Below are 24970 nucleotides of genomic sequence, written 5' to 3'. Positions count from 1 at the left end.
GTGACATAGTTTGTGTTGTAAAACAGTTTGTGTTGTGACATAGTTTGTGTTGTGACATAGTTTGTGTTGTGACATAGTTTGTGTTGTGACATAATTTGTGTTGTAACATAGTTTATGTCGTGACATACTTTAGGTCGTGACATAGTTTGTGTTGTGACATAATTTGTGTTGTGACATAGTTTGTGTTGTGACATAGTTTTGTGTTGTGAAATAGTTTGTGCTGTGACATAGTTTATGTCGTGACAGTTTATGTTGTGACATAGTTAGTGTTGTGAATGTCCCCACAGCGTGCTGCATTGTTCAGAAGCAGCCAGTCCTTCAGGAGAGTCCAAGGCCCATCAGTGTTCGTTGTGTCACAGCACCTTCAGCTCAGAGTCCAGGTAAGGTTGTGTGCGGTCTCAGAGTCCAGGTAAGTTGTGTTTAAGTCTTTGCTGCTGACTCCTGTGGTGCAGCTTCGAGCAGCACAAGGAGGCGTGCAGAGGAGACGCCAGGTTCATCTGCAAGGAGGAGAGCTGCGGGAAAAGGTTCAAGAGCAAGGACGCTCTGAAGAAACATAAAGGCAACGTGCACACAGGTGAGACACACCTGTGCTCCTCTGCTCCTCTTCATCTCCAATCATTCCATAATTGCTGAGTTGCACCTTCAGGGCCTCACTCCTCTGCTATTTAGGGCAGGATGTAGGCCAGCATACATCTAGTCAGGCCCTGGTGGACACCCTCATATTGCTGCACGCATTTAAGGACCCCTTTGTGTCTGCACGTGCGCGTTTGTGTGTGAGTGTGTGTGTGTGAGTGTGTGTGAGTGTGTGTGAGTGTGTGTGTGTGTGTGTGTGTGTGTGTGTGTGTGTGTGTGTGTGTGTGTGTGTGTGTGTGTGCGTGCGCTTATTGCGGAAAAAAGGGGGGAAGTGCCTCAGACAGGACGGATTGGGGTCATGTGATCCAGATGATCCAGAATGAGATTTTAGTCTCCATAATTGGAATTAAAAAAGATTTGAGTGTGAAGGCAATATATATATATATATATATATATATATATATATATATATATATATATATATATATATATATATATATATATATATATATATATATATATATATATATATATATATATATATATATACCCTTATATATATATATACCCTTATATATATATATATATATATATATATATATACCCTTATATATATATATATATATATATATATATATATATATATATATATATATATATACATATGTGTATATGTATATATAGATACTTATATGTGTATATACATGTATATATGTTTATGTATGTATATACTGTATATATATATATTAATATACACATACACATATATATATATATATATATATATATATATATACACACACACACACACACACATATACAAATATATATATATGTATGTGTATATATATATATACACACATATATATATATATATATATATATATATATATATATATATATATATATATATACATATGTGTATATGTATATATAGATACTTATATGTGTATATACATGTATATATGTTTATGTATGTATATACTGTATATATATATATTAATATACACATATCTGTGTGTGTATATATATATATATATATATATATATATATATATAGTCGAGGTTTCTTTATTTTTTGTAATTTTTAAATTTGTAAAAATTAATACAGCGCTCAATACCGGGGTAGAGCGGAATATACGTTAGGTCAGAAAAAACACAGAGGTTATATCATCCCTACAAGCCTGTTTCGCAGGTATAAATATAAATGTGTATATATGTAATTATAAATATATATGTGTATATATGTATATATATATGTCTATATATATGAATATACAGGTATGTATATATGTGTTGGCCCTGTGATGAGGTGGTGACTTGTCCAGGGTGTACACTGCCTTCAATGCAGCTGAGATGGCCTCCATCACCCCCCGCGACTCCAAAAAGGGACAAGCGGTAGAAAATGGATTTATGATGTATATTTATATGTGTATATATAAACAATGTATGAAATTAATATAATATAAGTCATGTTGGTCTTGTTTATACTTTAGGGAGTGCAAGAAGGAAGCTCACCTGTACGATATGCAACAGGAAGTGTTCCTCTTCTCTCAATCTACAAGAACATAGAAAGGTGAGCCTCACAAAAGACTACAATGTCACACAATAATTACATGAATGATATGACAACATGTCTTTCACCAACTGATTCATTCCACTGAATCACTGCCACTCTCCATGTAAACCTCTTTTCTGTTGTGTTGGGACATTTCTGCAAAGTTTAAATCTGATTATACGCACACTCATAATGTGTACTGGGTAAGTATCAGGACTGAAAGTATCAGGACTGAAAGTGACAGGACTGAAAGTATCTGTACTGAAAGTGACAGGATTAAAAATGACAGGACTGAAAGTGCTAGGAGTGAAAGTATCAGTACTTGACAATGACAGCAATGTAATTAACAGGAGTGAAAGTAACAGGTGTGAAATTAAGAGGAGCGGAAGTATCAGGTGGTTTTTGGAGTCAGAGTACTAGGAGTCAGGACTGAAAGTATCCAGACTGAAAGTAACAGGAATGAAAGGAACATGTGTGAAAGTAACAGGACTTATGGTAACAGACTGCAAATAACAGAAATTAAAGTAACAGAGTGAAAGTAACAGGAGTGAAAGTGACACGAGTGAAAGTGACACGAGTGAAAGTGACACGAGTGAAAGTGACACGAGTGAAAGTGACACGAGTGAAAGTGACACGAGTGAAAGTGACAAGAATGAAAGTGACAAGAGTGAAAGTAACAAGAATGAAAGTAACAGGAGTGTAAGTAACAGGAGTGTAAGTAACAGGAGTGTAAGTAACCAGAGTGTAAGTAACCAGAGTGTAAGTAAGATGAGTGTAAGTAAGATGAGTGTAAATAAGATGAGTGTAAATAAGATGAGTGTAAGTAAGATGAGTGAATGTAAGATGAGTGAAAGTAAAATGAGACAAAGGCAGCAGTGTAGGTAAGTAACAAGAGTGAAAGTAACAGGAGTGTAAGTAACAGGAGTGTAAGTAACAGGAGTGAAAGTAACCAGAGTGTAAGTAAGATGAGTGTAAGTAAGATGAGTGTAAATAAGATGAGTGTAAGTAAGATGAGTGTAAGTAAGATGAGTGAATGTAAGATGAGTGAAAGTAAGATGAGTGAAAGTAAGAGGAGTGAAAGTAACATGAGTGAAAGTAAAATGAGACAAAGGCAACAGTGTAGGTAAGTAACAGGAGTGAAAGGTAACAGGAGTGAAAGTAACAGGAGTGAAAGTAACAAGAGTGAAAGGCAACAGTGTAGGTAAGTAACAGGAGTGTAATTAACAGGAGTGTAATCAACAGGAGTGAAAGTAACCAGAGTGTAAGTAAGATGAGTGTAAGTAAGATGAGTGTAAGTAAGATGAGTGTAAGTAAGATGAGTGAATGTAAGATGAGTGAAAGTAAGATGAGTGAAAGTAACAGGAGTGAAAGATGTAGGTAAAGCAAAGTAAAGTACCGATGATAGTCACACACACACTAGGTGTGGCGAAATTATTCTCTGCATTTGACCCATCACCCTTGATCACCCCCTGGGAGGTGAGGGGAGCAGTGGGCAGCAGCGATGACCGCGCCCGGGAATCATTTTTGGTGATTTAACCCCCAATTCCAACCCTTGATGCTGAGTGCCAAGCAGGGAGGTAATGGCTCCCATTTTTATAGTCTTTGTTATGACTCGGCCGGGGTTTGAACTCACGACCTACCCATCTCAGGAGTAAAAGGAGTGTAAGTAACAGGAGTTAAAGTAACAGGAGCAAAAGTAACAAGATTGAAAGTAACAGGAGTGAAAGTAACAGTGTAGGTAAGTAACAAGAGTGAAAGTAACAGGAGTAATAGTAAGGTAACAGTGTAGGTAAGTAACATGATTGAAAGTAACAAGAGTGAAAGTAACAGGAGTGAAAGTAACAGTGTAGGTAAGTAACAGGAGTAATAGTAAGGTAACAGTGTAGGTAAGTAACATGATTGAAAGTAACAAGAGTGAAACAGTGTAGGTAAGTAACAAGAGTGAAAGTAAGAGGAGTGTAAGTAACAGGAGTGAAAGTAACAGGAGTGGAAATAAGAGGCGTGGAAGTATTAGGTGGTATCTGGAGTCAAAGTATTAGGCGTCAGGACTGAAAGTATCCAGACTGAAAGTAACAAGAATTAAATGAACAGACTGCAGATAACATAATTTAAAGTAACAGTGAAAGTAACAAGAGTGAATGTAACAAGAATGAAAGTAACAAGAATGAAAGTAACAGGAGTGAAAGTAACAGGAGTGAAAATTACAAGAATGAAAATAAATGGAGAGAAAGTAACGAGTGAAAGTAACAATAGTGAAAGTAACAAGAGTGAACGTAACAAGAATGAAAGTAACAAGGATGAAAGTGACAGGAGTGAAAGTAACAGGAGTGTAAGCAACAGGAGTGAAAGTAACAGGAGTGAAAGAAACAAGAGAAGAAAGTAACAGGAGTGAAAGTAACAAGAATGAAAGTAACAAGAATGAAAGTAACAATAGCAAAAGTAACAGGAGTGAAAGTAACAGGAGTGAAAATAACAGGAGTGAAAATAACAGGAGTGAAAGTAACAGGAGTGAAAGAAACAAGAGAAGAAAGTAACAGGAGTGTAAGTAACAGGAGTGTAAGTAGCAGGAATGTAAGTAGCAGGAGTGTAAGTAACAAAAGTGTAAGGTAACAATAGTAAAAGTAACAGGAGTGTAAGGTAACAGTGTAGGTAAGTAACAGGAGTGAAGGATAACAGGACTTAAAGCGACAGTGTAAGGAGGTAACAGGAGTGAGTTGTTATCATAGAATGCTGACAAACATGAATATAAAAAAGGCCATGAACATTACCTCCCTGCTTGGCACTCAGCATCAAGGGTTGGAGTTGGGGGTTAAATTACCAAAAATGATTCCCGGGCGCGGCACCGCTGCTGCCCACTGCTCCCCTCACCTCCCAGGGGGTAAACAAGGGGATGGGTCAAATGCAGAGGACAAATTTCACCACACCTAGTGTGTGTGTGACTATCATTGGTACTTGAACTCTAATATTAATAACATGTTAGCATGAAGCAGATCACAGAACATGAACAGATACTTTAGGTAACAGGACTGTGTCTGCTTCCAGATCCATGAAATATTTGAATGTCACGCCTGCGACAAGAAGTTCATCTCCACCAATCAGCTCAAGCGTCACATGATCACACACTCAGGTGAGACCAGCCCTCCTCATGACAGCCACGCCCCCTCCTCCCCATGACACCTGCTACTGCGCTGCGTTCCCATGGCGACAGAGAAGCGGCCGTACACCTGCGAGATCTGCAGCCGCTCCTTCAAGCGCCTGGACCAGGTGACGGCCCACAAGATCATCCACAGCGAGGACAAGCCCTACAAGTGCAAACTGTGTGGGAAGGAGTTCGCCCACAGGAACGTCTACAAGAACCACAAGAAGGTGAGAACATGTTGGTACCTACTAGAGAAAATACACTATTACGTTAGCAATAGCATGCTAACGTTAGCATGTGTCATGTACCAAGTCAAGTGACTCTTTTTTCAAAATTAGCAAACAATTTAGCATTTAGCATCATGACTCTGAGGTAAACAGTTGCAAAATTTGCCAAAAAAAAGGTTAGCATGCTAACAGTTAGCATGTGTCATCTACCAAGTTATATGACTCTGGTGAAATGATTGCAATATTTGCAAAATAATTATCATTAGCATTTTAATGTTAGCATGCTTATTTTAGCATGCTAACAATTAGCATGTGTCATCTACCAAGTTATATGACTCTGGGGTAAACGGTTGCAAAATTTGCCAAAAAAAGTTAGCATGTGTCATCTACCAAGTTATTTGACTCTGGGGTAAACGGTTGCAAAATTTGCCAAAAAAAGGTTAGCATGCTAACAATTAGCATGTGTCATCTACCAAGTTATATGACTCTGGGGTAAATGGTTGCAATTTTGCAAAAAAAAGTTAGCATGTGTCAACTACTAAGTTATATGACTCTGGGGTAAACGTTTGCAAAATTTGCCAAAAAAAGGTTAGCATGCTAACAATTAGCATGTGTCATCTACTAAGTTAAATGACTCTGGGGTAAACAGTTGCAAAATTTGCCAAAAAAAGTAAGCATGTTTCATCTACCAAGTTATTTGATTTTGGTGTAAACGATTGCAACATTTGCAAAAAAAAAGTTAGCATTTTAATGTTAGCATGCTTATTTTAGCTTGCTAACAATTAGCATGTGTCATCTACCAAGTTATATGACTCTGGGGTAAACCATTGCAACATTTGCAAAAAAAGTTAGCATGTGTCATCTACTAAGTTATAATTTTTCTTTTACCTGCCTAAAATAATTTTTATACTTGCGAATCGTGTTTTTAATTGAATAACTTTTTTTTTTTTTTACTTGCAAATATTTTTTTTTAATTGAAGAAATGTTTTTGGTTTTTGTTTTTACTACCAAATATTTTTTTTTAATTGAAGACATTAGTTTCTATACTTTCCCCAAACATTTTTCACCCGCAGAAAATTGTTTTTGTACTTGCAAATCGTTTTTAATTGAAGAATATTTTTACTTTTTATCCTTTTTTTAATTGAACAAAATTGTTTTTTTTTTACTCAGAAATATTTTTTTTATTGACAAAATTATTTTTTTATCGTTGGGACAAGCGGTAGAAAATGGATGGGACGGGATGGATGTTTTTATACTTGTGAATTGTTTTTTTTTAAATTGAAACCTTTTTTTTTTTACTCACAAATATTTCATTTTAATTGAAGAAATGTTTATTTATACTTTTAAATCTTTTTTTTTTTACCTGCAGAAAATTGTTTTTATACTTGGGAATCTTTTTTTAATTCAATATTATTTTAACTTTTTATACTTGTAAGTCTTTTTTTAATTGAACAAAATTGTTTTTTCACTCACAAATAGTTTTTTTAATTGCAGAAATTATTTTTTATTGTTGGGACAAGCGGTAGAAAATGGATGGGATGGGATGGATGTTTTTATACTTGCGAATTGTTTTTTTTTAATTGAAAACTTTTTTTTTTTTACTCACAAATATTTATTTTTAATTGAAGAAATTATTTTTTATACTTTTAAATCATTTTTTTTTTACCTGCAGAAATTTGCTTTTATACTTGGGAATAGTTTTTTTTACTTGCAGAAATTTGCTTTTATACTTGGGAATAGTTTTTTTTACTTGCAGAATCTATTTTTTTTATTCTTGTGAATCTTTTTTTAATTGAAGAAAATTATTTTTGAACTTTAAAATTATTTTTTTATTTGAGTAACTCCAGTCCTTAGACACATAACAAAGGTGTTTGCTGCTGAATGAAACACAACATCAAACATTATGTCACTACTGCTCCCACCTCTCCTACAAAATAATGTAAAAAAACAACTTCAATTCTTGTCCAGATGTTTACTTCCATATAATATTCATTTCTCAATCACATGTTGTCTCTGCAGACACACTCGGAGGAGAGACCCTTCCAGTGCGAGGAGTGCAAGGCTCTCTTTCGCACACCCTTCTCTCTACAGCGCCACCTACTCATCCACAACAGTAAGCAGCACCGTATACATAGTACACAGTAAGAAGCACCATCTACATCTACTCTGGGGTAAACGGTTGCAACATTTGCAAAAAAAAACAAACAGTTAGATAACCTGCCAGCAGTTTTTCCAGCACTCTGGAGGTGCACCTGAGAACTGAGACGGGACTTTAGTTGCCTGGGTCTGGTTTGAAGTCCTGAGGGACCTCCCCCCGTTTTATAGATAATTGTGTGGTCTGTTACTCATGCAACATTTCAAAGAAACTAGAAGTCAGAAGAATCCTCCCACATTCTTCAGTTGTAAAGTGACTGCAGGTCCAGTGGAACACTTGATGTTTGAAGTAGAAACAGGAACAGTACTAGTGAGCTAAAGGTTCCACCATCTCTCAGATGTCCAATGATTTTGGCAGTTGGCCTGCAACCTTTTCAGAAAAAACATAATTGCCAGGTGGAAGTAAATAGAAGTCAGTTATGAGACTCAGGTGTGCTGGCAGGACATGGAACAGAAAGTAAAGCTGCTTCAAAACACAGAGAGCACACAGGAAACACCGACAAAACAAGAGCACCAGGACAGGAAGTGAAACACCAAACACAGAAAGTAGACTAGAAATAAGAGCACTGGACAGGAAGAGAAAGTACCAAACACAGGAAGTAGAAACTACAAATAACACTGGACAGGATGTGAAAGTACCAAACACAGGAAGTAGAAACTACAAATAAGAGCACTGGACAGTAAGTGAACGTTCCAAACACAGGAAGTAAAAAGTAGAAATAAGAGCACTGGACATGATTTGAAAGTACCAAACACAGGAATTAGAAAGTAGAAATAAGAGCACTGGACAGGAAGTGAAAGTACCAAACACAGGAATTAGAAAGTAGAAATAAGAGCACTGGACAGGAAGTGAAAGTACAAAACACAGGAAGTAGAAAGTAGAAATAAAAGCACTGGACAGGAAGTAAAAATTACCAAACACAGGAAGTAGAAACTACAAATAAGAGCACTCGACAGGAAGTGAAAGTACCAAACACAGGAAGTAGAAAACTAGAAATAACAGAACTGGACAGGAAGTGAAACACCAAACACAGTAAGAAGGAACTAGAAATAAGAGCACCAAGACAGGAAGTGAAACACCAAACACAGGAAGTACAAAGTCGAAATAAGAGCACTCGACAGGAAGTGAAAGTACCAGGCACAGGAAGTAGAAACTAGAAATAAGAGCATTAGACAGGAAGTGAAAGTACCCAACACAGGAAGTAGAATCTAATAATAAGAGCACTGGACAGGAAGTGAAAGTACCAAACACAGAAAGTAGAAACTAGAAATAAGAGCACTGGACAGGAAGTGAAAGTACCAAACACAGGAAGTAGAAAGTGGAAATAACAGCACTTAACAGGAAGTGAACGTACCAAACACAGAAAGTAGAAACTAGAAATAAGAGCACTGGACAGGAAGTGATTCTCCAAATACAGGAAGTAGAAACTAGAAACAAGAGCACTGGGCAGGAAGTGAAAGTACCAAACACAGGAAGTAGAATATAATAATAAGAGCACTGGACAGGAAGTGAAAGTACCAAGCACAGGATGTAGAAAGTGGAAATAAGAGCACTGGACAGGAAGTGTAAGTACCAAGCACAGGAAGTAGGAAGTGGAAATAAGAGCACTGGACAGGAAGTGAAAGTACCCAACACAGAAAGTAGAAACTAGAAATAAGAGCACTGGACAGGAAGTGAAAGTACAAAACACAGGAAGTAGAAACTAGAAATAAGAGCACTAGACATGAAGTGAAAGTACCAAACACAGGAATATTGAACATCTTAAAGTCCATCTAAGGTCAGACGTTGTCTTTTTGTTGTCATTCTGGCTGGTTTGTCGGTGTTGATGGGCTCATATTGCCATCCCCTTTGAAGACACAATATTGCCACCAGGTTACATTTATCTTTGTAATGTTTCTTACTTGATGCAACTTCTCACTGGAAAGGATCTCTGCACTGTCAGCGTGTTGGCGGCCGCGCTCTCATCTCCGCCAAAACAAAGATTGTTTTTTTTCTCTCCTTTCTTTTCTGTTTTTTTTCCCTCCCTTTTTCCCCCCAAACAAAGATTGTGATTGAGCGAGGAGTTAAATAGAGGCGCAGCACCTCCGTCCTTCCTGACGTACAACAATCCTGACTGGCCTACCTGGCAGGGATCGAAACTGAAACTTAACTTGACCCTCTCCTCCACTCTCTCTCTCTCCAGGCTGGTACTCAATGACATGGCAATTGACGGATGCATTCATTGTGTTTCTCTTGTTGGCGCAGGGCCAATGTTAGTCATTTAGTGAGGCGTCCATCCTGGATGTTGACCTTGGTGGTTATTTGCTGCTGTACTAATGTGTGGACTGACAGACCACAGCACCTCTACTCCCCATTCAGGCGCCAGGAAACATCCTTTGGAGGTTATTAATATGCCTGGATGGAGCGCACACACACACACACACACACACACACACACACACACACACACACACACACACACACACACACACACACACACACACACACACACACACACACACACACACACACACACAGGAAGTGGAAATGCAATCATCTGCGTACAATGGCAACAAGTGCTGTGTGCCAGTGAGGTGTCCTGTCAACACAACCATGACCTGACACATGCTTGTGTGTGTGTGTGTGTGTGTGTGTGTGTGTGCGTGTGCGCGCGCAGGCGAGAGGACCTTCAAGTGTGACCAGTGCAACGCCACCTTCAAGCGGAAGGACACGCTCAACGTGCACATCCAGGTGGTGCACGACGGCCACAAGAAGTACAAGTGTGACCTGTGTGAGAAGGCCTTCGTCACGCCCTCCGTCCTCAAGAGCCACAAGAAGGTGAGGCGGACATGTTGCACTTCATGCTGCTGTGTGTGTGTGTGTGTGTGTGTGTGTGTGTGTGTGTGTGTGTGTGTGTGTGTGTGCACTTGTCTCACCATCCTTGTGTGGACATACACTTGATAAACCACCTTTCTGTGAGGATCTTTTAACTTGTGAGGACATTTGCCTGGTCCTCACAACTACAAAAGTAAAAAAAAATTTTTTTACTTTGTGTGTTTTGCATTCTGAAGTGAGGTTGCAACTAGGGATGTCCGATAAATGCTTTAAAATGTAACATCGGAAATTATCGGTATCGTTTTTTTAATTGTCGGTATCGTTTTTTGTTGTTGTTGTTTTTGTTTTTTTTGTTTTTATTAAATCAACATAAAAACACAAGATACACATACAATTATTGCACCAAGCCAAAAAACCTCCCTCCCCCATTTACACTCATTCATACAAAAGGGTTGTATCTTTTTTGTTATTAATATTCTGCTTCCTACATTATATATCAATATATATCAATACAGTCTGCAAGGGATACAGTCCGTAAGCACACATGATTGTGCGTGCTGCTGCTCCACTAATAGTACTAACCTTTAACAGTTAATTTTACTAATTTTCATTAATTACTAGTTTCTATGTAACTGTTTTTATATTGTTGTACTTTCTTTTTTATTCAAGAAAATGTTTTTAATTTATTTATCTTATTTTATTAATTTTTTAAAAAAAGTATCTTATCTTCACCATACCTGGTTGTCCAAATTAGGCATAATAATGTGTTCATTCCACGACTGCATATATCGGTTGATATCGGTATCAGTTGATATCGGTATCGGTAATTAAAGAGTTGGACAATATCGGAATATTGGATATCGGCAAAAGGCCATTATCTGACATCCCTAGTTGCAACTCTCTACTCCCATCTAGGGCTAGATGTATATTTTTTCATCATTCTAGCTATAGTGGAAATGGGGGCCCTCACAACCCACTAACCAAACGTGGGTCCACACAAAGTAGGCAAGACATGTATGTGTGTGTGTGTGTGTGTGTGTGTGTGTGTGTGTGTGTGTGTGTGTGTGTGTGTGTGTGTGTGTGTAGCTTTAAGGCTAATGAGCTGACAGTGAGTGTCACCAACTAGTACAATTGTGTACTTCTGACATATACACAGTTAGTGTGTACTTGTCCAATGTAATACATGTCATGTATCACATACAACTATGTAACATGAGGGTGTGGGACAGGAGGACACACACATTAGCAACACTAGCATAGCTATGTGAGCTGCATGCTAACATTACATAGATGTCTTACATAGACACAAAACTAATAGATGTCTTACATCGATACAAAACTAGTAGATGTCTTACATAGATATAACACTAATAGATGTCTTACACACATACAAAAGTAATAGATGTCTTACATAGATACAAAACTAGTAGATGTCTTACATAGATATAACACTAATAGATGTCTTACATACATACAAAAGTAATAGATGTCTTACATAGATACAAAACTAATAGATGTCTTACATAGACATGAAAATAATTGATGTCTTACATAAACACAAAACTAATAGAGGTATTACATAGATACAAAACTAATAGATGTCTTACACAGACACAAAACTAATTGATGTCTTACATAAAAACAAAACTAATAGAGGTCTAACATAGATACGAAACTAATAGATGTCTTAAATAGATACAAAACTACTAGATGTATTACATAGCTACAACACTAATATATGTCTTACATAGATACAACACTAATATATGTCTTATATAGACACAAAACTAATGGATGTCTTACATAAACACAAAACTAATAGAGGTCTTACATAGATACGAAACTAATATATGTCTTACATAGATACAAAACTAGTAGATGTCTTACATAGATACAAAACTAATAGATGTCTTACATAGATACAACATTAATAGATGTCTTACATAGACACAAAAGTAATAGATGTCTTACATAGATACAAAAGTGTTAGATGTCTTACATAGTCACAAAACTAATTATGTCTGACATAAACACAAAACTAATAGAGGTCTTACATAAAAATGAAACTAATAGATGTTTTACATAGACACACTATTGGATGCCTTACATAGACACAAAACTAATTGATGTCTTACATAGATACAAAACTAATTGATGTCTTACATAGACACAAAACTAATAGATGTCTTACATAGATACACAACTAATATATGTCTTACATAGATACACAACTAATAGATGCCTTACATAGACACAAAACTAATTGACGTCTTACATAGATACAAAACTAATAGATGTCTTACATAGATACAACACTAATAGATGTCTTACATAGATACACAACTAATAGATGCCTTACATAGACACAAAACTAATTGATGTCTTACATAGATACAAAACTAATTGATGTCTTACATAGATACAAAACTAATAGATGTCTTACATAGATACACAACTAATATATTTCTTACATAGACACAAAAGTAATAGATGTCATACATAGATACAAAACTAATTGATGTCTTACATAGATACAAAACTAATAGATGTCTTACATATATACAAAACTAGTAGATGTCTTACATAGATACAACACTAATAGATGTCTTACATAGACACAAAACTAATAGAGGTCTTACATAGATATGAAACTAATAGATGTCTTACATAGATACAAAACTAGTAGATGTCTTACATAGATACAACACTAATAGATGTCTTACATTGACACAAAAGTAATAGATGTCTTACATAGATACAAAACTAATAGATGTCTTACATAGATACAACACTAATAGATATCTCACATAGACACAAAAGTAATAGATGTCTTACATAGATGCAACACTAATAGATGTTTTACATAGATACAACACAAATAGATGTTGTACGTAGATACAAAAGTAATAGATGTCTTACATAGACACAAAAGTGTTAGATGTCTTACATAGATACAACACTAATAGATGTCTTACATAGATACAAAACTAATAGATGTCTTACATAGATACAACACTAATAGATGTCTTACATAATCACAACACTTATAGATGTCTTACATAGATACACAAGTAATATATGTCTTACATAGACACAAAAGTGTTAGATGTCTTACATAGATACAACACTAATAGATGTCTTACATAGATACAAAACTAATAGATGTCTTACATAGATACAACACTAATAGATGTCTTACATAATCACAACACTTATAGAAGTGAAGTGAAGTGAATTACATTTATATAGCGCTTTTTCTCAAGTGACTCAAAGCGCTTTACATTGTGAAACCCAATATCTAAGTTACATTTAAACCAGTGTGGGTGGCACTGGGAGCAGGTGGGTAAAGTGTCTTGCCCAAGGACACAACGGCAGTGACTAGGATGGCGGAAGCGGGAATTGAACCTGCAACCCTCAAGTTGCTGGCACGGCATACATAGACACAAAAGTGTTAGATGTCTTACATAGATACAACACTAATAGATGTCTTACACACATACAAAAGTAATAGATGTCTTACATAGATACAAAACTAGTAGATGTCTTACATAGATACAAAACTAGTAGATGTCTTACATAGATACAACACTAATAGATGTCTTACATAAACACAAAACTAATAGAGGTCTTATGTAGATACGAAACTAATAGATGTCTTACATAGATACAACACTAATAGAAGTATTACATAGACACAAAAGTAACAGGTGTCTTACATAGATGCAACACTAATATATGTATTACATAGACACAAAAATAATAGAGGTCTTACGTAGATACAAAAATAATAGATGTCTTACATAGATACAAAAGAAATAGACGTCTTACATAGATACAAAACTAATAGATGTCTAACAGATACAAAACTAATAAATGTCTTACATAGACACAAAAGTAATAGAGGTCTTACATAGACACAAAACTAATAGAGGTCTTACATAGACACAAAACTAATATATGTCTTACATAGGCTCTGTACCGAGGATGTCGTTGTGGCTTGTACAGCCCTTTGAGACACTTGTGATTTAGGGCTATATAAATAAACATTGATTGATTGATTGATTGATAGACACAAAAGTAATAGATGTCTTACATAGACACAAAAGTAATAGATGTCTTACATAGACACAAAACTAATAGATGTCTTACGTAGACACAAAAGTAATAGATGTCTTACATAGACACAAAAGTAGTAGATGTCTTACATAGACACACAACTAATAGATGTCTTATGTAGACACAAAAGTAATAGAGGTCTTACATAGATATAAAACTAATAGATGTCTTAGGTAGATACAAACGTTATAGACGTCTTACATAGACACAAAAGTAATAGATGTCTTACATAGATACAAAAGTGTTAGATGTCTTACATAGATATAAAACTAATAGATGTCTTAGGTAGATACAAACGTTATAGATGTCTTACATAGACACAAAAGTAATAGATGTCTTACATAGACACAAAAGTAATAGCCCTCTTGCTGGGCTTTAAATAAATCAAACTGTGTATACCAGAGACGTCCACATGTCGTCCAAAAAGGTGCAAACATAAACATGTAAACACTTTTCATCTTACATACATGTTGTACATGAAATATGATCACAGCTATTACAAATTCAAATACATACATTTTCCCCTCAAAATTCTACACAAAACAACCCATCATTGAGAATATCCTTTTTTCACATGCCTTGAAAATGAAGTACAATAACAAATGTATTCACTACTACATGAAACACAATGTTGTGTAATACTGTAAAAGTCACACGTGAGTAACAAAGTATGTGAACAGAAGTAGGTTGAAAATGAAGTACAATAACAAATGTATTCACTACTACACGTGAGTAACAAAGTATGTGAACAGAAGTAGGTTGAAAATGAAGTACAATAACAAATGTATTCACTACTACACGAAACACAATGTTGTGTATTACTGTAAAAGTCACACATGAGTAACAAAGTATGTGAACAGAAGTAGGTTGAAAATGAAGTACAATAACAAATGTATTCACTACTACATGAAACACAATGTTGTGTATTACTGTAAAAGTCACACGTGAGTAACAAAGTATGTGAACAGAAGTAGGTTGAAAATGAAGTACAATAACAAATGTATTCACTACTACATGAAACACAATGTTGTGTATTACTGTAAAAGTCACACGTGAGTAACAAAGTATGTGGACAGAAGTAGGTTGAAAATGAAGTACAATAACAAATGTATTCACTACTACATGAAACACAATGTTGTGTATTACTGTAAAAGTCACACGTGAGTAACAAAGTATGTGAACAGAAGTAGGAGTATTTGACTTTGTAGGTGAGCTCTTCTGTCAGTGCTAATTACAGGCTCGCTTTCCACTCGTTAGAACACGCTATAATAGTAATAATATACTATCAAATACTTTCCACGGGTTAAATACACGCCATAATAGTAATAACATAGTACCACATATTTTCCAGTAATTCCGTGTGAAGTTGAAATTGCCCTTCCTTCCCTGCAGACATACTTCATGTTTGCTGGCCTGCGTCACAAGTCACAATGTAACAACAACAAAGTTGCAATGTTGACTTTTGGAACACAAATCTGCCATGCAGGCTACTTATTACTTTAATACTTTATTGACTCCAAACATAATGATTTAAAATCAATGTTGTTATGAACTATTGACACATTTAAGTCTTCAATTACTTCACACCAAATAAGTATTTTGGGGGTAAAAGATTGCATATTTTGTGTGTTTGCAATATAAAAAACTATACGTTTTCTATGACAAAAAGGGGAAAAACAAACAAACAAAACCTAAAACTTATAACAGTTAGATCTGAAGTTGATCTAGAGACTTAAGTGTTAAATAAAAATAACAAATGTCTGACTTATTTTTAACACTTTTATGAATGAGGCTCGTTTGGATCCCTGAGAATTTTTGTGGGATTTAAAACAAAAAACTGTTGTTGCTCCATAAATAATAATGAATCACAATCAATGTTGTTATGAACTATTGACATATTTAAGGCTTCAATTACTTCACACCAAATAAATATTTTGGGGTTAAAAGATTGCGTATTTTGTGTGTTTGTAATATAAAAAACTATAAGTTTTCTATGACAAAAAGGGCATAAACAAAGAAAACATTAAAAAAATACAAACGTATAATCGACAGATAGATCTGAAGTTGATGTAGAGATTTAAGTGTTAAATAAAAATAAAAATGTATGACTTATTTTTAACACTTTTATGAATGTGGCCCTTTTGAAATCCTGGGAATTTTAGTGGGATTTAAAACAAAAAAGTGTCGCTGCTCCATAAATAATAATGAATCAAAATCAATGTAATGAATTATTGACATATTTAAGGCTTCAATTACTTCACTCCAAATAAGTATTTTGGGGGTAAAAGATTGCATATTTTGTGTGTTTGCAATATAAAAAACTTAAATTTTTCTATGACAAAAAGGGCATAAACCAACAAACAAAACATAAAACTTATAACAGTTAGATCTGAAGTTAATCTCAAGAATTAAGTGTTAAATAAAAATAAAATTGTATGACTTATTTTTAACACTTTTATGAATGAGGCTCTTTTGGATCCATGAGAATTTTAGTGGGATTTAAAAAAAAAAGTGTTGTTGCTCCATAAATAATAATGAATCAATGTTGTTATGAATTATTGACATATTTAAGGCTTCAATGACTTCACACCAAATAAGTATTTTGGGGGTAAAAGATTGCATATTTTGTGTTTGCAATATAAAAAACTATGTTTTCTATGACAAATAGGGCCTAAACAAACAAACAAAACCTAAAACTTATAACAGTTAGATCTGAAGTTAATCTAGAGACTTAAGTGTTAAATAAAAATAAAAATGTATGACTTATTTTCAACACTTTTATGAATGAGGCCCTTTTGAAATCCCTGAGAATTTTAGTGGGATTTAAAACAAACTCCATAAATAATAATGAGTCAAAATCAATGTTATGAATTATTGACATATTTAAGGCTTCAATTACCTCACACCAAATAAGTATTTTGGGGGTAAAAGATTGCATATTTTGTGTGTTTGCAGTATAAAAAACTATAAGTTTTCCATGACAAAAAGGACATAAACAAACAAACAAAACATACAATGTATAATTGACAGTTAAATCTGAAGTTAAGTGTTGCATTAAGACTTAATTGTTAAAAAAAAACCAAATGACTTATTTGTAACACTTATAGGCCATTTTGGATTCCTGAGAATTTTAGTGGGATTTAAAACAAAAAAGTGTCTTTGCTCCATAAATAATAATGAATCAATGTTGTTATGAATTATTGACATATTTAAGGCTTCAATTACCTCACACCAAATAAATATTTTGGGGTTAAAAGATTGTGTATTTTGTGTGTTTGTAATATAAAAAACTATAAGTTTTCTATGACAAAAAGGGCATAAACAAAGAAAACATGAAAAAAATACAAACTTATAATCGACAGATAGATCTGAAGTTGATCTTGAGATTTAAGTGTTAAATAAAAATAAAAATGTATGACTTATTTTTAACACTTTTATGAATGAGGCCCTTTTGGATCCCTGGGAATTTTAGTGGGATTCAAAACAAAAAAGTGTCGTTGCTCCATAAATAATAATGAATCAATGTTGTTATGAATTATTGACATATTTAAGGCTTCAATTACTTCACACCAAATAAGTATTTTGGGAGTAAAAGATTGCATATTTTGTGTTTGCAATATAAAAAACCATATGTTTTCTATGACAAAAAGGGCAAAAACTAACAAACAAAACCTAAAACTTATAACAGTTAGATCTGAAGTTAATCTCGAGACTTAAGTGTTAAATAAAAATAACATAAGTATGACATATTTTTCACACTTTTATGAATGAGGCCCTTTTGAATCCCTGAGAATTTTAGTGGGATTTAAAACAAACTCCATAAATATTAATGAGTCAAAATCAATGTTATGAATTATTGACATATTTAAGGCTTCGATTACTTCACACCAAATAAGTATTTTGGGGGTAAAAGATTGCATATTTTGTGTGTTTGCAGTATAAAAAACTATAAGTTTTCCATGACAAAAAGGGCATAAACAAACAAACAAAACATACAATGTATAATTGACAGTTAAATCTGAAGTTAAGTGTTGCATTAAGACTTAATTGTTAAAAAAAAACAAATTACTTATTTGTAACACTTTTAGGCCATTTTGGATTCCTGAGAATTTTAGTGGGATTTAAAACAAAAAAGTGTTGTTGCTCCAAAAATAATAATGAATCAATGTTGTTATGAATTATTGACATATTTAAGTCTTCAATAACTTCACACCAAATAAGTATTTTGGGAGTAAAAGATTGCATATTTTGTGTGTTTGCAATATAAAAAACTATAAGTATTCTATGACAAAAAAGGCATAAACAAACAAACAAAACAAAAACCGTATAACAGATAGATCTGAAGTTGATCTAGAGACTTAAGTGTTAAATAAAAATAAAAATGTATGACTTATTTTTAACACTTTTATGAATGAGGCCCTTTTGGATCCTTGGGAATTTTAGTGGGATTTAAAACAAATAAGTGTTGTTGCTTCAAAAATAATAATGAATCAATGATCAAATGGTACACTTACAAGTTTTTTGGGGGGTAAAATATTGCATATTTTGTGTGTTTGCAATATAAAAAACTATAAGTTTTCTATGACAAAAAAGGCATAAACAAAAAAACATAAAAAAATACAAACTTATAATCGACAGTTATATCTGAAGTTGATCTAGAGACTTAAGTGTTAAATAAAAATAAACATTTTGGACTTATTTTTAACATTTTTATGAATGAGGCCCTTTTGAAACCCTGGGAATTTTAGTAGGATTTAAAACAAAAAAGTGTCTTTGCTCCATAAATAATAATGAATCAATGTTGTTATGAATTATTGACATATTTAAGGCTTCAATAACGTCACACCAAATAAATATTTTGGGGTTAAAAGATTGCATATTTTGTGTTTTTGCAATATAAAAAATTATAATTTTTCTATGACAAAAAGGGCATAAACAAACAAACAAAACCTAAAACTTATAACAGTTAGATCTAAAGTTAATCTCGAGACTTAAGTGTTAAATAAAAATAAAAATGTATGACTTTTATGAATGAGGCTCTTTTGGATCGAATTTTAGTGGTATTTAAAACAAAAAAGTGTCGTTGCTCCATAAATAATAATGAATCAATGATCAAATGATACACTTACAAGTATTTTGGGGGGTAAAATATTGCATTTTTTGTGTATTTGCAATATAAAAAACTAAACGTTTTCTATGACAAAAAGGGCATAAACAAATAAATACAAATTTATAATCGACAGATTTGAAGTTAATCTCAAGAATTAAGTGTTAAATAAAAATAAAAGTGTATGACTTATTTTTAACACTTTTATGAATGAGGCCCTTTTGGATCCCTGAGAATTTTAGTGGGATTTAAAACAAAAAAGTGTTGTTGCTCCATAAATAATAATGAATCAAAATCAATGTTATGAATTATTGACATATTTAAGGCTTCAATTACTTCACATTAAATAAGTATTTTGGGGGTAAAAGATTGCATATTTTATGAGTTTGCAATATAAAAAACTAAAATTTTTCTATGACAAAAAGGGCATAAACCAACAAACAAAACATAAAACTTATAACAGTTAGATCCGAAGTTAATCTCAAGATTTAAGTGTTAAATAAAAATAAAAATGTATGACTTATTTTTAACACTTTTATGAATGAGGCCCTTTTGGATCCCTGGGAATTTTAGTGGGATTTAAAACAAAAAAGTGTTGTTGCTCCATAAAAAATAATGAATCAATGATCAAATGATACACTTACAAGTATTTTGGGGGGTAAAATATTGCATATTTTGTGTATTTGCAATATAAAAAACTAAACGTTTTCTATGACAAAAAGGGCATAAACAAAAAAATACAAATTTATAATCGACAGTTAGATTTGAAGTTGATCTTGAGACTTAAGTGTTAAATAAAAATAAAAACGTAGGACTTATTTTTAACACTTTTATTAATGAGGCCCTTTTGAAACCCTGGGAATTTTAGTGGGATTTAAAACAAAAAAGTGTTGTTGCTCCATAAATAATAATGAATCAATGTTGTTATGAATTATTGACATATTTAAGGCTTCAATTACTTCACACCAAATAAGTATTTTAGGGGTAAAATATTGCACATTTCGTGTGTCTGCAATATAAAAAAACTATACGTTTTCTATGACAAAAAGGGCATAAACACACAAATCGTAAAACAAATACAAACTTATAATCAACAGTTAAATCTGAAGTTAAGTGTTAAATTAAGACTTAAGTGTTAAATAAAAATAAAATGATAGTCTCATTTTTAACACTTTTATGAATGAGGCTCTTTTGGATGAAAACTCCATAAATAATAATGAATCAAAATCAATGTTGTTATGAATTATTGACATAATTAAGGCTTCAATTACTTCACACCAAATATCACACTCTGAAAATGATTTGGGGGGAACTATTGCACAGTTTGTGTTTCTGCCATTAAAAAGTTTTGTAGACTTCCATAGGTTGAGTTGTAGCTACAGTATGTCTCGCGTGAGGGGGAAAATCACTTTTCCTCTCCAACTGTGTGGCCTCTCGGTGTTTGCAGACGCACACGGGCGAGAAGGAGAAGATCTGTCCCTACTGCGGACAGAAGTTTGCCAGCAACGGCACGCTGAGGGTCCACATCCGCAGCCACACAGGTCAGTGACACAACCACAGAGTTTATTTATAGACTCCAACTTTTTGTTCCACACCCTCTTTGTTGGTCCGGACCAGGGATGGAAATTGTTTGGATTGTACCCATAGTGATGCCAACACCCATGTTCTTATCCATACTGGTGTTCATCAACACTCTTGTCAATACTTGATGGACAAACCCCAAAAGCAGTGAAGTTGTCACGTTGTGTAAATGCTAAATAAAAAGAGAATACAACAAATCCTTTTCAACTTATATTCAATTGAATAGACAGCAAAGACAAGATATTTCATGTTCACACTGAGAAACTTTGTTATTTTTTTTGCAAATAATCATGAACTTAGAATTTAATGGCAGCAACACATTGCAAAAAAGTTGTCAGAGGGCTATTTTTACCAGTGTGTTACATGGCCTTTCCTTTTAACAACACTCAGTAAAGGTTTGGGAACTGAGACACATTTTTGAAGTGGAATTATTTCCCATTCTTGCTTGATGTGCAGCTTAAGTTGTTCAACAGTCTCCCTTCTCATATTTTAGCCTTCACATATTTTCAATGGCATCGTTTTGCTGAAATAAGCAGGGGCGTCCATGATAACGTTGCTTGGACGGCAACATATGTTGCTCCAAAAGCTGTATGTACCTTTCAGCATTAATGGTGCCTTCACAGATGTGTAAGTTACCCATGTCTTGGCCACTAATACACCCCCATACCATCACACATGCTGCCTTTTACACTTTGCGCCTAGAACAGTCCGAAAGATTCTTTTCTTCTTTGGTCTGGAGGACACGATGTCCACAGTTTCCAAAAACAATTTGAAATGTGGACTCGTCAGACCACAGAACACTTTTCCACTTTGCATCAGTCCATCTTAGATGAGCTCGGGCCCAGTGAAGCCGACAATGTTTCTGGGTGTTGTTGATAAATGGCTTTGACTTTGCATAGTAGAGTTTTAACTTGCACTTACAGATGTAGCGACCAACTGTAGTTACTGACAGTGGTTTTCTGAAGTGTTCCTGAGCCCATGTTGTGATATCCTTTACACACTGATGTGGCTTTTTGATGCAGTACCGCCTGAGGGATCGAAGGTCGGTAATATCATGGCTTACGTGCAGTGATTTCTCCAGATTCTCTGAACCTTTTGATGATATTACGGAGCGTAGATGGTGAAATCTCTAAATTCCTTGCAATAGCTTGGTTGAGAAATGTTGTTCTTTAGCTTTTGGACAGTTTGCTCACGCATTTGTTGACAAAGTGGTGACCCTCGCCCCGTCCTTGTTTGTGAACGACTGAGCATTTCATGGAAGCTGCTTTTATACCCAATCATGGCACCCACCCGTTCCCAATTAGCCTGTTCACCTGTGGGATGTTCCAAATAAGTCTTTGATGAGCATTCCTCAACTTTATCAGTCTTTTTTGCCACTTGTGCCAGCTTTTTTGAAACATTTTGCAGGCATCAAATTCCAAATTAGCTAATATTTGCAAAAAATAACAACGTTTTCCAGTTTGAACGTTAAGTATATTACTGCAGTTATGTTGCAAATATTACTGCAGTTATGTTGCAAATATTACTGCAGTTATGTTGCAAATATTACTGCAGTTATGTTGCAAATATTACTGCAGTTGTGTTGCAAATATTACTGCAGTTATGTTGCAAATATTACTGCAGTTATGTTGCAAATATTACTGCAGTTATGTTGCAAATATTACTGCAGTTATGTTGCAAATATTACTGCAGTTATGTTGCAAATATTACTGCAGTTATGTTGCAAATATTACTGCAGTTATGTTGCAAATATTACTGCAGTTATGTTGCAAATATTACTGCGGTTATGTTGCAAATATTACTGCAGTTATGTTGCAAATATTACTGCAGTTGTGTTGCAAATATTACTGCGGTTATGTTGCAAATATTACTGCGGTTATGTTGCAAATATTACTGCAGTTATGTTGCAAATATTACTGCGGTTGTGTTGCAAATATTACTGCAGTTATGTTGCAAATATTACTGCAGTTATGTTGCAAATATTACTGCAGTTATGTTGCAAATATTACTGCGGTTATGTTGCAAATATTACTGCGGTTATGTTGCAAATATTACTGCAGTTATGTTGCAAATATTACTGCAGTTATGTTGCAAATATTACTGCAGTTATGTTGCAAATATTACTGCAGTTATGTTGCAAATATTACTGCAGTTATGTTGCAAATATTACTGCAGTTATGTTGCAAATATTACTGCGGTTATGTTGCAAATATTACTGCAGTTATGTTGCAAATATTACTGCAGTTATGTTGCAAATATTACTGCGGTTATGTTGCAAATATTACTGCGGTTATGTTGCAAATATTACTGCAGTTATGTTGCAAATATTACTGCAGTTATGTTGCAAATATTACTGCGGTTATGTTGCAAATATTACTGCAGTTATGTTGCAAATATTACTTCAGTTATGTTGCAAATATTACTGCGGTTATGTTGCAAGTATTACTGCGGTTATGTTGCAAATATTACTGCAGTTATGTTGCAAATATTACTGCAGTTGTGTTGCAAATATTACTGCAGTTATGTTGCAAATATTACTGCAGTTGTGTTGCAAATATTACTGCAGTTATGTTGCAAATATTACTGCAGTTGTGTTGCAAATATTACTGCGGTTATGTTGCAAATATTACTGCGGTTATGTTGCAAATATTACTGCAGTTATGTTGCAAATATTACTGCAGTTATGTTGCAAATATTACTGCAGTTATGTTGCAAATAATACTGCAGTTATGTTGCAAATATTACTGCAGTTATGTTGCAAATATTACTGCAGTTATGTTGCAAATATTACTGCAGTTGTGTTGCAAATATTACTGCAGTTATGTTGCAAATATTACTGCCGTTATGTTGCAAATATTACTGCAGTTATGTTGCAAATATTACTGCAGTTATGTTGCAAATAATACTGCAGTTATGTTGCAAATATTACTGCAGTTATGTTGCAAATATTATTGCAGTTATGTTGCAAATATTACTGCAGTTGTGTTGCAAATATTACTGCAGTTATGTTGCAAATATTACTGCAGTTATGTTGCAAATATTACTGCAGTTGTGTTGCAAATATTACTGCAGTTATGTTGCAAATATTACTGCAGTTATGTTGCAAATATTACTGCAGTTATGTTGCAAATTTTACTGCAGTTATGTTGCAAATATTACTGCAGTTATGTTGCAAATATTACTGCAGTTATGTTGCAAATATTACTGCGGTTATGTTGCAAATATTACTGCGGTTATGTTGCAAATATTACTGCAGTTATGTTGCAAATATTACTGCAGTTATGTTGCAAATATTACTGCAGTTATGTTGCAAATATTACTGCAGTTATGTTGCAAATATTACTGCAGTTATGTTGCAAATATTACTGCAGTTATGTTGCAAATATTACTTAAGTTATGTTGCAAATATTACTGCAGTTATGTTGCAAATATTATTGCAGTTGTGTTGCAAATATTACTGCAGTTATGTTGCAAATATTTCTGCAGTTGTGTTGCAAATATTACTGCAGTTATGTTGCAAATATTACTGCAGTTATGTTGCAAATATTACTGCAGTTGTGTTGCAAATATTACTGCAGTTATGTTGCAAATATTACTGCAGTTATGTTGCAAATATTACTGCAGTTGTGTTGCAAATATTACTGCAGTTGTGTTGCAAATATTACTGCGGTTATGTTGCAAATATTACTGCAGTTGTGTT

At 34.0% G+C, this 24970-nt stretch overlaps 1 protein-coding gene across 1 annotated transcript in view; it reads left to right on the top strand.

Moving 5' to 3' along the window:
• Window positions 1-24970, top strand: part of LOC133644662 (PR domain zinc finger protein 5-like) — a 77092-nt gene that overhangs the window by 18735 nt on the left and 33387 nt on the right. The window contains exons 6-13 of the mRNA XM_062039337.1: window positions 288-380; window positions 453-574; window positions 2070-2149; window positions 5174-5258; window positions 5340-5497; window positions 7517-7610; window positions 10309-10469; window positions 21137-21230. Of these exons, the coding sequence (XP_061895321.1) occupies window positions 288-380; window positions 453-574; window positions 2070-2149; window positions 5174-5258; window positions 5340-5497; window positions 7517-7610; window positions 10309-10469; window positions 21137-21230 (887 nt within the window). The remainder of the gene's footprint in view (window positions 1-287; window positions 381-452; window positions 575-2069; window positions 2150-5173; window positions 5259-5339; window positions 5498-7516; window positions 7611-10308; window positions 10470-21136; window positions 21231-24970) is intronic.

Source organism: Entelurus aequoreus, linkage group LG27, assembly GCF_033978785.1.
Source record: "Entelurus aequoreus isolate RoL-2023_Sb linkage group LG27, RoL_Eaeq_v1.1, whole genome shotgun sequence".
NCBI classification, from domain to species: domain Eukaryota; kingdom Metazoa; phylum Chordata; class Actinopteri; order Syngnathiformes; family Syngnathidae; genus Entelurus; species Entelurus aequoreus.
Note: the sequence above shows the minus strand (reverse complement) of the source record. Positions and strands in the feature narration are given on the sequence as shown.